Here is an 11,831-nt window from a genome sequence, read left to right on the forward strand (position 1 = left end):
TGGAGTGGTGGACGGTGTGGAAGAATGTTGCACGTTGGAGGGAGACTTGGATAAACTGCAGAATTGGGCTGAAAGGTGGCAAATGGAGTTCAATGCAGATAAATGTGAGTTGATTCACTTTTGGGGGAATAGCAGGAAGGCAGAATACCGGGTCAATGGAAAGATTCTTGGCAGTGTGGATGTGCAGATGGATCTTGGTGTCCATGTACATAGATCCCTGAAAGTTGTCACCCAGGTTGATGCTGATAAGAAGGCTTACCGTGTGTTAGGTTTTATTGGTAGAGGGATTGAGTTCCGGAGCCGTGATGTCATGCTGCAACTGTACAAAACGCTAGTGCGGCCTCATTTGGAATATTGCGTGCAGTTCTGGTCACCCCATTACAGGAGGGATGTGGAAGCATTGGGAAAGGTGCAGAGGAGATTTACCAGGATGTTGCCTGGTCTGGAGCGCAGGCCCTATGAAGAAACGCTGGGGGACTTGGATCTGTTCTCATTGGAGAGAAGTAGGCTAAGAGGGGATTTAATAGAGACATACAAGATGATCAGAGGATTAGATAGGGTGGACAGTGAGAGTCTTTTTCCGAGGATGATGACTTCAACTTGTACAAGGGGGCATAGCTACAAATTGCGGGGTGATACATTTAAGACATTTGTCAGAGACAGGTTCTTTACTCAGAGAGTGGTAAGGGCGTGGAAAGCCCTGCCTGCCAATGTAGTTAACTCAGCCACGTTAGGGGCATTTAAACAGTCCTTGGATAAGCATATGGATGATGACGGGATGGTGTAGGAGGTGGGGCTTGGATTAGCTCACAGGTCGGCACAACATCGAGGGCCGAAGGGCCTGTTCTGCGCTGTATTGTTCTATGAACCTTGTGTTTTCAAATTGAGGCATCGAGTATAAAAGCAACGAATTGATGTTACACCTCTACAAATCATTGGTTAGACCACATTTCAATTATGTACTCAGTTCTGGGCGTGGCATTCAAGGAAGGACAAGAAGAACCTCCAAAAGAGTTCAAAGGAGATTTATCAGAATGACCCCAGGAATGAGGAATTTTAGATACACGGAAAGATTAAGGAAAATGGGGTGAATTTCCTTGCAGGTGACCTTATTGAGAGGTGACCCTGTTGACGTGATCAAAACTATGAACAATTTTGATAGAGTAAACAGGATATTCTGATTTCAGCAGTTGACTTGTCAGTGACGAGAGTTCACAGTTTGTCAGTAGGGGAGATCAGAGTGAAATGGGAAGAAACCTCTTTGCTCAGAAAGTTGATCCCCTAACTCAGTCCCATCTTCCCTCTCTCTCTCCATACTCTTTGATCCCTGCAGCCCTCAAAGCTACACCCAACTGCTCCTGGAAAACATTCAAAGTTTTGGCCTCAAATGTTTTCTGTGGCACAGAATTCCACAGGACCCCCACTCTCTCGGTGAAGAGATTTCTCCTCATCTCAGTCCTAAATGTGTCCTTAGGCTGTGACCCCTGATCCTAAACTTTTCCATCATCAGGAACATCCTTCCTGTCTTTTCCACAGTTGACACTATGACAATTTTCGATGACCCCGAGCCAATTTCCCACCTTTCTTTCCCAAATCCCAGCACAACAGGCTGAGAAACTGACACTCCCCTTCCTCAATGAGTCCCTTCTGCAGTTGATCACAACCACCATAATTTAAAAACAAAACGAGCAATCTTTTCTCAAACCATATTTACTTCTTTCAAAAAAGAACCAAATGACCTATGACCTGAGTGAGTGGTGCAGAAGGTTTGAGATGCCGAATGGCCTCCTGCTGTTCCAATCACAGAATAACCATCCAGACCTGGCTCTCATCTCCACCTCTGATCAGCTCTGCTTAACACACCCTCCCCCTCTCTCTCATTGGTGCCGCTATGCATGGGTGGCTCCTGATTGGCTAGCAGCAACTGTCAGTCATCATCAGTTCGGTCTCCCTCTGGGTGAGTGCCGGTTGTCTCAGGAGTAGAAACACAACAGCTTTGGGGATTGAGGCCTTTGTTCCAGAGTTGTCCTTGTGATTGTGAGCAGGAATAGTGAAGATGGCTTCCCGAGTGTGTCAGAACTACCACAAGGACTGTGAGGATGCTGTTAACAAGCAGATCAACCTGGAGCTCTATTCCTCCTATGTTTACCTCTCCATGGTGAGCTTTGTGGAATTGAAGCCTGTGTGATAACAGTGTTGACCTGTTTGGGGTTTTTATGCTGGGTTAATGACTTAGCCGTAGCATGTATTGTTTTCTGTGGCCCTTCCCCTGATGCAATCTTGTGCAAGTCCTAACACTGACTCTCTGTTCAGGTTTTGAACACTGTCTTAATATACAACTGGCTCCTGGGTGTGGATCCCCAGTTGTCCATCTTGGGACAGTGTAGCCCTTGGTGATTGTTTTCATTGAACTCTGGAGGGTTGAGCTGGTTTTGCTGATAAATTTAACTTGGTTATATCCCTTTTTCTTCAGAAAACCTTCCCTGGTAGGACACAAATGTATCCTTTTGTTTGAACCTTGCCCCATTTGCCAGACTGGCTTATGTTCAAGATCTAAAGTTCCCTTAACTAAAAACAGCAACTGCTGGAAATCAAACAGCAACAAAAATAGCTAGAAAAGTTCTACAGATCTGCAAGGAATGGTGGAAGAAATCCGGTCAAATTTTGGGTCCACTGACCCTTGCTCAGTGTGTTTTGTGAGCTATGAAAAGTGGCACACACTTGAAATATTAACTCGTGTACAACAAAGCAGTTAGAATTCTGTGTGGAGTGGGTGGTAGGACACTAGGGTTATTCAGGTGGGTGATGGTGATAATGAGGCTGCTGACTGAGATTTCTGGCTGTGTTAATGACTGACTGCATTATTCATAGCATTTCATTCAGTTGGATAGGGGCCTAACTAGTCTCCACCTCGCGAACAATAGTGTTTTATCACCTGCAGAACAGGGATATCTAATAGCTATAGACAGCTGTCCCCTTCATTGTGCACCATGCCACACTCTATCGCACCATTTTAGCAAAACACAGGTGAGGGATTGCATTTGGTTTTTGTTCTCTATTTCCAGAAGTCTGGCTAAGTATCTGTTACATGGGTTATAATCCATGGAAGGTGACTTCCTGGCTCTCTCTAGTTTTGCCCACTTAAATGTGGAGTCAAGATGGTAACTGGGTTAGTATCTGAGAAGAGGCATTGATGTATTTCAGACATTTCCCTTTATTGCCTCTGTCCCCCGACAGGTCTCTTACTTTGACCGGGATGATGTTGCCCTGCGTCACTTTGCTGAGTTCTTCAAGGAGCAGTTCCATGAGGAGCGGGAACACGCTGAGAAACTGATGGCTTTCCAGAATAAACGTGGAGGCCGAATCCTCCTGCAGGACATCAAGGTTGGATTCCAAAGCTTTCTTTTGCAGCTTTTTGTGAAATACCACTCAATTGTGGCTAGCTCAATCTGTTTAGCTTCAGGACTGAGCAAATACTGTATGAATGGGGGGGTTGCTCACCACAATACGATTCCCTTCACTAAAAGGAAACACTTTTGCACGTGATTGAACAATAGTTGGCAATTGTGATAATCCAGTATTCTGGATGGTGAGCAAATATCGGTGTCTACCGCTGCTTTGGACAAGATGAGGTGTCAAAAGGGAAAACAGAAATCTTTCAGGTGTGGAAAGCATCAGTATGAAGCCTTAATACATCTAGCAGATGTTTCCGATGCCTTGTGATTACTCTGATCACAGCATAGCAGGATCTGTTTAGAAATGTCCCCTTCAAGAACAGTACCAAATACAGCAGGTGTTTCACCAAGGTCAAGTCGGCCTGTAGTACTTCCCCGACAATGATGAGGGATAATTAACTGATCAGATGTAGACTAATGATACAACTGCCTGCTGAGCTGTGCTTTCTGTTCCTGCTTCCCTCCCTCCAGAAGCCAGAGCAGGATGAGTGGGGCAATGGTCTGGAGGCAATGCAGAGAGCTCTGCAGATGGAGAAGGATGTGAACCAGAGTCTGCTGGATCTGCACAAACTAGCCTCTGGCCACATGGACCCTCATGTGAGTGTGGTGTATTAAATCAGGGATTTTGAATTAAAAACAGGGATCAGACACTTGGTCCTTTTCGTTAGCCACAAGATCTCATTTGACATTGTGGAGGGTTTTCTTGGGTTATACCAAGATCATCCTGTTTCTAAAACTGTGCACTTTCTCGAGTGTATTTGGCAATCTCCATGACATCACTTCACTGTTTGGTCTCCCAAGCTGTATTTTGTTGGATTTAACCAGTTCCCCTCTTTGCTTTCTCCAGCTGTGTGACTTCCTGGAGAGGCACTACTTGGATGAGCAAGTGAAGATGATCAAGAAGCTGGGAGATCACATCACCAACCTGAAGAGACTGGGAGCCCCTGACAATGGCATGGGAGAGTACCTGTTTGACAGGCTCACACTCAGCTGAATGGGGTCAATATCTATATCTGTTGTACATGGTGACCTCATTCTACTAAATGACTAGTTGTGCTCTGAGCAAATTAAAATAGTATTCACCATGGAATTGAGTACAGTGTGTAATTTCCATAGCTTCTGGTTCTTGGAGCTTTTTGTGCTGTCATGTCTGATCATCAATCCTTTGTTCTTTGTGACATCCTTTGATTCAATGCCTGCCCCAGTAACTTGCTCAGTGTTTGATTCTGCTGTGTCTGGGGATTGAGTGGGCAATCCTTTTATTGGAAATTCCATAACTGGTAAGGTTGTTGACAGATAAGTCAGCATTACTGACATCCACTCGCAGGGACAAGTTTGCAGGACCAGCTTCCAATCAATGCACTGACTGAAATCAGTCCTTTGCCTAAAGGGTAGGCACTGATCTAATGCACTGCCCTTGGTCATGTGTTTGGGTCTCTTTTTAAATAAGCAGATTCTGGAAACCAGGATCAAAACCTGCTGGGAAATCTCAGGTTTGGCAGCATTGGGAGGGAGAAGGGTTGAACAGAACCTGGCCATGAGACACGTGATCATCTCTTGTTTGATTTTGTTGCCTGACAGTGAGGTGTTTTCCAGCAATTTGTTCTAATGCCTTGGTGTTACTCATTTTCGTAAATCGTAAAATTCCTCCTCCCAAAGAGTAAGATAGAATGCTTTTCCGCAGTTTTTTTCTTTGACATAAGCAATTGCTTATTGCACTCTTCCCTGAGCTAGGGAATTAGTTTCTTCAGTATCTCCTTCTTACATGTAAGAGAAAGGAAACATCTACCTTGTCTTACAATGCTAAAGATGATGAGGAACTGCGTTGGGAATGAAGCAGTGCCCCCCCTTGTTGCCTGTGTGATAATTTCTATTATTACCCTGCAACGAAGAGGTGACAAATACTGAGGATGCTTGGTGCAAAAGCAAGCTAAAATGCAACGAGCATGTGCAGAAATCAGCAGTTTCAATTTTCAAGCAGATCAGATCGCCTGCTGTCGACTGGCTGATCTGTGACTCCACACAGTGCACGCTGGGGGCCTAATCACTATCAATCAGCCCTGAATTACAATGTGACTGGTTTGTGTAAGTGCTTTAACAGGATCAGGCTATCACTGACGGGCAGCATTTATTATCCATCTCTGATTACCCACCCAGCCCATGAGTAATTCAAATTAAACCCCTTTGCTGTGGCCGTGGGGTTACACATAAGCCAGAGCAGGTAAGGATGGCAGTTTCTTACAAACAAGGACATTAGTGAACTAGAAGAGGCTTGTTTGCACCATCACTTCTGGAATGAGAATGATGTGCAGGAAATTCAGTGATGTCAGACAGAATCAGGAAAACAGGTTGCAGTCTAACACTACAGAATGTTGACAGCCTCCAGCAAACGAGCAGCCACTTTAGTCAATCCTTCCACCACTGACATACGCAGAGACTGCAATATATACCATCTACCAAATGCTGTAGGAATCCACCAAAGCTCCTCAGACAGCTTCTTAAAACCATAACTACTTTCCATCGGACAAGGGCCGCAGAAATGTGGGAACACCATGCCTCTCCACGTTCTACACTAAGCCACTGCTCATCTGGCGTTGGAAACATAGCCCCACATTCCCTCCCTAACAGCAGTATGGCTTTGCCTACACCAAATGGGCAACAGTAACGCAAGAAGGAAAGTCACCACGTTCTCGAAACTAATGTTAGCCCTGATCTCTGAGGGGTTCAAATACCTCTGGATGGAGAGGTATTGGTGAAATTGTCAAGTTCCTGTTCAACCACAGCCGGAGTGCACAGTTCTGGCAGGTACGACCCCGACAATGGTCATGCACAGAATTTCTGGAAGTAACCTGGACAGAGAGATGGTTAATTCATCATAATGGCTTGTCCAGTCCCTCTGTGTAGAAGGTTAAGGGATGGCTGTAACTGATATTGTTCAGAGGACTAACGGATTTGACAGGGTAGAGAGGAAAGAACCCATTTCTTCTCAATGATCATCTCGGACTGTGCGTAGAATGGGATGACAATCTTCACATGAGAACTACATCATCCAGGATCATGTCAAAAACAGTTACTTTGTGGAAAGGACAACATTTGCACGCACAGATATTTACTGCACAAGGCTTGATGTTGCCAATCACTTTCCAATTTCAAGACATAAAAAAAAAAGTGAGTAATGCATTTTTGTCCAAGAAACACAGAAAGACAAAACAGGCTCGATGTTACAAATCTGATGTGAGTACAGGAGCTCAGAGGCTTTCGGTTTCAAGTATGCGATTATCTGAAAGTGGTCAGGCAGGATGAAGCTGTTATTAATGGAGATTGAGCCACCTATGTGAACCTTGTGTTTTCAAATTGAGGCATCGAGAATAAAAGCAATGAATTGATATTGCACCTGTACAAATCATTGGTTAGACCACATTTCCATTATGTACTCAGTTCTGGGCATGGCATTCAACGCACGACATGAAAAACCTCAAAAGAGTTCAAAGGAGATTTATTAGAATGACCCCAGGAATGAGGAATTTTAGATACACAGAAAGATGAAGGAAAATGGGCTAAATCTCCTTACAGGTGACCTTGTTGACATGATCAAAACTATGAACAATTTTGATAGAGTAAAAAGGATATTCTGATTTCAGCAGTTGACTTGTCAGTGACGAGGGGTCACAGTTTGTCAGTAGGGGAGATCAGAGTGAAATGGGAAGAAACCTCTTTGCTCAGAAAGTTGTTCGGATTTGGAATGTGCTGCCTGGAAGAGTGACGGAGGTCGATTCCATGGGTGGTTTCAAAACAAGAGTTGGATATGTCCTTGGAAGTGACGAATTTAGAGAGGGACAGAGATAGGGCTGGAAAGTGGGACTAATCAGGTAGCTCTTTCAGAAGCTAATACAGGAACGGTGGGCTGAACGGCCTCCTGTTGTGAAGAACGCTCTGAATTTCCACCCAGGAAATTCTGAGAGTTTGGGGACGGGGTTTGAATTCCACCTGTACAAGGCACCTTTAATGTGGGAAAGCTGTTACACATCAGCAGAGACATGGTCCTTTACACAAGGTAGACCCAGTTCCACTGGCAAAGAAATGTTGACTGGGGATCCCCCCACTGCTGGCCAACACCCACTGTCACAGCCAACGATCGCACACACCTATCTTCCACCTGGATGGCCGCTGGGGACTGGTTTTGCATTGCACCTTATCAGGAGCCTCCCCTCGATCGTACCGTCCAGGGTGGCCCTGCCAGGAGGTGAAATCCTCTTCAGGTATCCCTCTCAGAACCAACAGAACACTCGAGGCTTTCCATCACTGCGAGGTGACAATCCACAGGCAGGAGCTGGAGGCAGGGAGATTCTGCTCAGGTACAGACCCGCCACAGAATCGGAGAATTGTTATGGCACAGCAGGAGGCCATTCGGTTCTTTGTGCCTGTACCTGTTCTGGTTGTTTTCTAAATCTGCCTGTAGAGATGATTTAAGAGCTCTGGATCTGGTAGGAACTTGTACCAAGGCCTCCTGGTCCACAGCTAGGGACATTACCCCTAAACCACAAGACCCTAGCTGCGCTGGTTGCAGAAACATAGGATCATAGAAAAGAAATGTTGAGTCGGCCATTCATCCCTTCCAGCCGGCTCTGCCATTCCATGTGATTGTGGCTGATTCCATAACTCGGCACCATATTCTCACCCTCTCTGCAATCCCCTTTGATCCAGCCCTCAAAGCTCTCCCCAATTCCTGTTTTGGCTTCAATCCTTTTCTGTGGCAGAGAATTCCACAGGTTCCACCACTTCGCCCCCCGAGGTGAAGAGATTTCTCCTCACCTCAGTCCTAAACGTATCCTTAGATTGCAAACCCTGGTCCTGGCCTCCCCCATAATCAGGAACATCCTTCCTGTCTTTTCCACAGCAGACACTGTTATAATTTTTCTATGACCCAGAGACAATTTCCCACCCTTCTTTCCCAAATCCCAGCACAACAAGCTGAGAAACGGATGCCCCTCTTCCTCATTGAATCCCTCGTGCATTTGGTCACAACCACCTTAATTTTTAAAAAATGTGTAACTTTTTTGAAACCAAATTGACTTCTTTTAGAAAAGAACCAAATGATCTATGACCTGATTGAGTGGTGCAGAAGGTTTGAGATGCCGAATGGCCTCCTGCTGTTCCAATCACAGAATAACCATCCAGACCTGGCTCTCATCTCCACCTCTGATCAGCTCTGCTTAACACACCCTCCCCCTCTCTCTCATTGGTGCCTGTATGCAGGGGTGGTTCCTGATTGGCCACCAGCAACTGTCAGTCATCATCAGTTCTGCCTCTCTCTGTGTGACTGCAGGATGGTCCCAGGACTATAAATACAAGAGCCTGTGGAAGAGAGAGACTTAGTTCTAGAGTTTTCTTGGTGCTTGTGAGCAGGAATAGTGAAGATGGTTTCCCAAGTGTGTCAGAACTACCACAAGGACTGTGAGGATGCTGTTAACAAGCAGATCAACCTGGAGCTCTATTCCTCCTATGTTTACCTCTCCATGGTGAGCTTTGTGGAATTGAAGCCTGTGCTATGATAGTGTTGACCTGTTTGGTTTTTACGCTGGGTTAATGAATTAGCTGTAACATGTATTATTTTCTGTGGCCCTTCCCCTGTTGCAATCTAGTGCAGGCCTTAACACTGACTCTCTGTTCAAAACCTGACCATTGTCTTCATGTCCAACTGCCTCCTGGATGTGGATGCCCAGCTTGCTATCTCTGGACAATGTAACCCTTGGTGATTTTTCATCTAACTCTGGAGGGATGATGTGGTCTTTGTCAATAACTAAATTTTAAAATTGGTTGCATTCCTTTTCTCAACAAAAGCTTTCCCTGGTGGAAACTTTTCCTGACACAAATATACTCCTTTTTGTTTAAAACCTTGCCCCATTCACCAGACTGTCTTGTGCTCAAGATGTAAAGTTCCCTGAACTAAAAGAACAGCAGCTGCTGGACACTAAACACCAACAGAAAAGCTCTAAACATCTGGTTGAAAACCAAGCTCTGGGTCCACTGACCCTTTCTCAAGTGGCTTTGAGCTATGCAATGTGAGGAAAGAGGCACACTTTCACACTATGTATGTGATTTTTTTTTCTCTCTCTAACAAAGCAGTTAGAATTCTGTGGAGTGGATGGTAGGACACTGGGGTTATTCAGGTGGGTGATGGTGATAATGAGGCTGCTGACTGAGCTTTCTGGCTGTGTTCACGAACACATGTCCCTTCATTCAGTTGGACAGGGGCCGAACTGGTCTCCACCTCCTGAACAATAGTGTTTCTAACCTGCAGAGCAGGGATGTCTAATGTCTATAGATAGCTCTCCACTTCATCAGGCACCATGCCACATGTACTGTCTCTCTTTCTCGCTCACACAGGCCAGGGATTGCATTTGCTTTTTGTCCTTGATTTCCAGAAAGCTGGTGAAATATCTGCACAAAGGCTGCTTTAGTATCTGTTGTTTGGGTTATAATCCATGGAAGGTGACTTCCTGCTTTGCCTGTTTTTTTACCACTTAAATGTGGAATCAAGATGGTGCCCAGGTTATTTCCTGAGTGAGGAGTGTCATTCACGAATTTCAGACAGTTTCCTTTTAACCTCTCTCCCTCCCTCCCTCCACAGTTCTCTTACTTTGACCGGGATGATGTTGCCCTGCATCACTTTGCTGAGTTCTTCAAGGAGCAGTCCCATGAGGAACGGGAACACGCTGAGAAACTGATGGCATTCCAGAATAAACGTGGAGGTCGAGTCCTCCTGCAGGACATTAAGGTTGGATTCTGAAGCCTTCTGTTTGTGTAGCTCTTTGTGAGCAGCTACAATCGACTGGTATCTCCCTCTATTTAGCTTTAGCATTGAACAAATACTGTATGAAGGGGAGGTTGTTCTGCAAAATAGGCTTCCTTTAGGTGACAGGAAATAATCATCAATTGAGACTCACCAGAATAGTGAGGAGATATCAATGTGAATGACTCTCCTTTCGACAGACTGAGGGAACAAAAGCTGAGACAGGAAATTGTTGCAGTGTGGAAAGTAGCAGTGTCCAGCCTTTCAGAATCTAGAAGATGTTTCTAACACCACAATCGTGAAGCCTATTCTCTGCATGTGAATTGAGAATCGACATGAACAGTAGAATGTGTTTAGAAAATTTCTTATTCCCTCAGTACAAAATCTAGTTGTCTTGAACAAATTCAAGTTTGTTTGTAGTACCTCCTACAATGATGAGGGATAACTAACCGATGTAGACTAATGATACAACTGCCTGCTGAACTCTGCTTTCTGTTCCCACTTCCCTCCCTCCAGAAGCCAGAGCAGGATGAGTGGGGCAATGGTCTGGAGGCAATGCAGAGAGCTCTGCAGATGGAGAAGGATGTGAACCAGAGTCTGCTGGATCTGCACAAACTGGCCTCTGGCCACATGGACCCTCATGTGAGTTTGTAAACTGTATTCTCTCTTCCTTGGAAGAAAGTGATGTGTTTGTGCACTCTCTCTTGGTTTAAAAATCCAATTACCTTCTCCCAGCCTCCTACCGGCTGGTAAAACCTTTCAAAGGCATCACCTAAGTGGACCTCACCATGGTGGTGATGGTCGCGTCTGTCATGGGAAGTCACTTTCAGACACCTTTTTGATCCTCTGGATTAATTTTGTCTTCCAGCTGTGTGACTTCCTGGAGAGGCACTACTTGGATGAGCAAGTGAAGATGATCAAGAAGCTGGGAGATCACATCACCAACCTGAAGAGACTGGGAGCCCCTGACAATGGCATGGGAGAGTACCTGTTTGACAGGCTCACACTCAGCTGAGTGAGGTCAATAATGTGTCTGTTGTACATGGTGACATAATGCTAGTAACTTGGTTGTGCTCTGAGCAAATTAAAATAGTGTTCACCATGGAACTGAGTACTTTGTATAATTTCACAGCTGCTTCTGGCTCTTGGTATTGCTGTTTGACACCTGATCATTAATTCCTTTTCTGTTCTGATTAACCTTTGATTCAATGCCTGCCCCAGTCGTCTGCTCCTTTTCTCTTGTTTGTAGGAATTAGGTGGGCAATCCTTGCAGTGGAAATTCCACAAGTGTTCAATTTGGGTTTTTGGCTAGTAAGCAGTGTTGTGTTGACTTTTTTATTCCAAACCAGCTTCTAGTCAATATCTTCAGTGAAACCAGCCCCCTGTCTCAATGTTAGACACTGCCCTTGGCAATGTTCAAGTCTCTTTTGTAAATAAGCAGGGGCAGGAAATAGCAGGTTTGGGGAGCATCTGTGGAGAGAACTGTTCTCAGTCCCAGGACCCAAGATACAGTCACATCTCGTGACAGATGTTGCCAGACCTGTGAGGCTTTCCAGCAATTTTTTTGTCGCACTTCAAATCTA

At 45.1% G+C, this 11,831-nt stretch overlaps 2 protein-coding genes across 2 annotated transcripts; both read left to right on the forward strand.

The window, feature by feature from the left end:
• The first annotated feature begins 2,056 nt into the window (after nucleotides 1-2,056).
• LOC132206391 (ferritin, heavy subunit-like) lies at nucleotides 2,057-4,449 on the forward strand. Its single transcript, XM_059640482.1, has 4 exons — nucleotides 2,057-2,158; nucleotides 3,238-3,384; nucleotides 3,927-4,052; nucleotides 4,303-4,449. Exons 1-4 carry the CDS (start codon nucleotides 2,057-2,059, stop codon nucleotides 4,447-4,449), a joined length of 522 nt encoding a protein of 173 aa, XP_059496465.1.
• A 4,423-nt stretch (nucleotides 4,450-8,872) lies between these two features.
• On the forward strand, nucleotides 8,873-11,263 carry LOC132206567 (ferritin, middle subunit-like). The gene is made up of 4 exons (XM_059640800.1): nucleotides 8,873-8,974; nucleotides 10,087-10,233; nucleotides 10,765-10,890; nucleotides 11,117-11,263. The coding sequence occupies exons 1-4, from the start codon at nucleotides 8,873-8,875 to the stop codon at nucleotides 11,261-11,263; spliced, it is 522 nt and encodes a 173-aa protein (XP_059496783.1).
• The last annotated feature ends 568 nt before the right edge of the window (nucleotides 11,264-11,831 follow it).

This window comes from Stegostoma tigrinum, chromosome 38, assembly GCF_030684315.1.
Source record: "Stegostoma tigrinum isolate sSteTig4 chromosome 38, sSteTig4.hap1, whole genome shotgun sequence".
In the NCBI taxonomy this organism is placed as follows: Eukaryota; Metazoa; Chordata; class Chondrichthyes; order Orectolobiformes; family Stegostomatidae; genus Stegostoma; species Stegostoma tigrinum.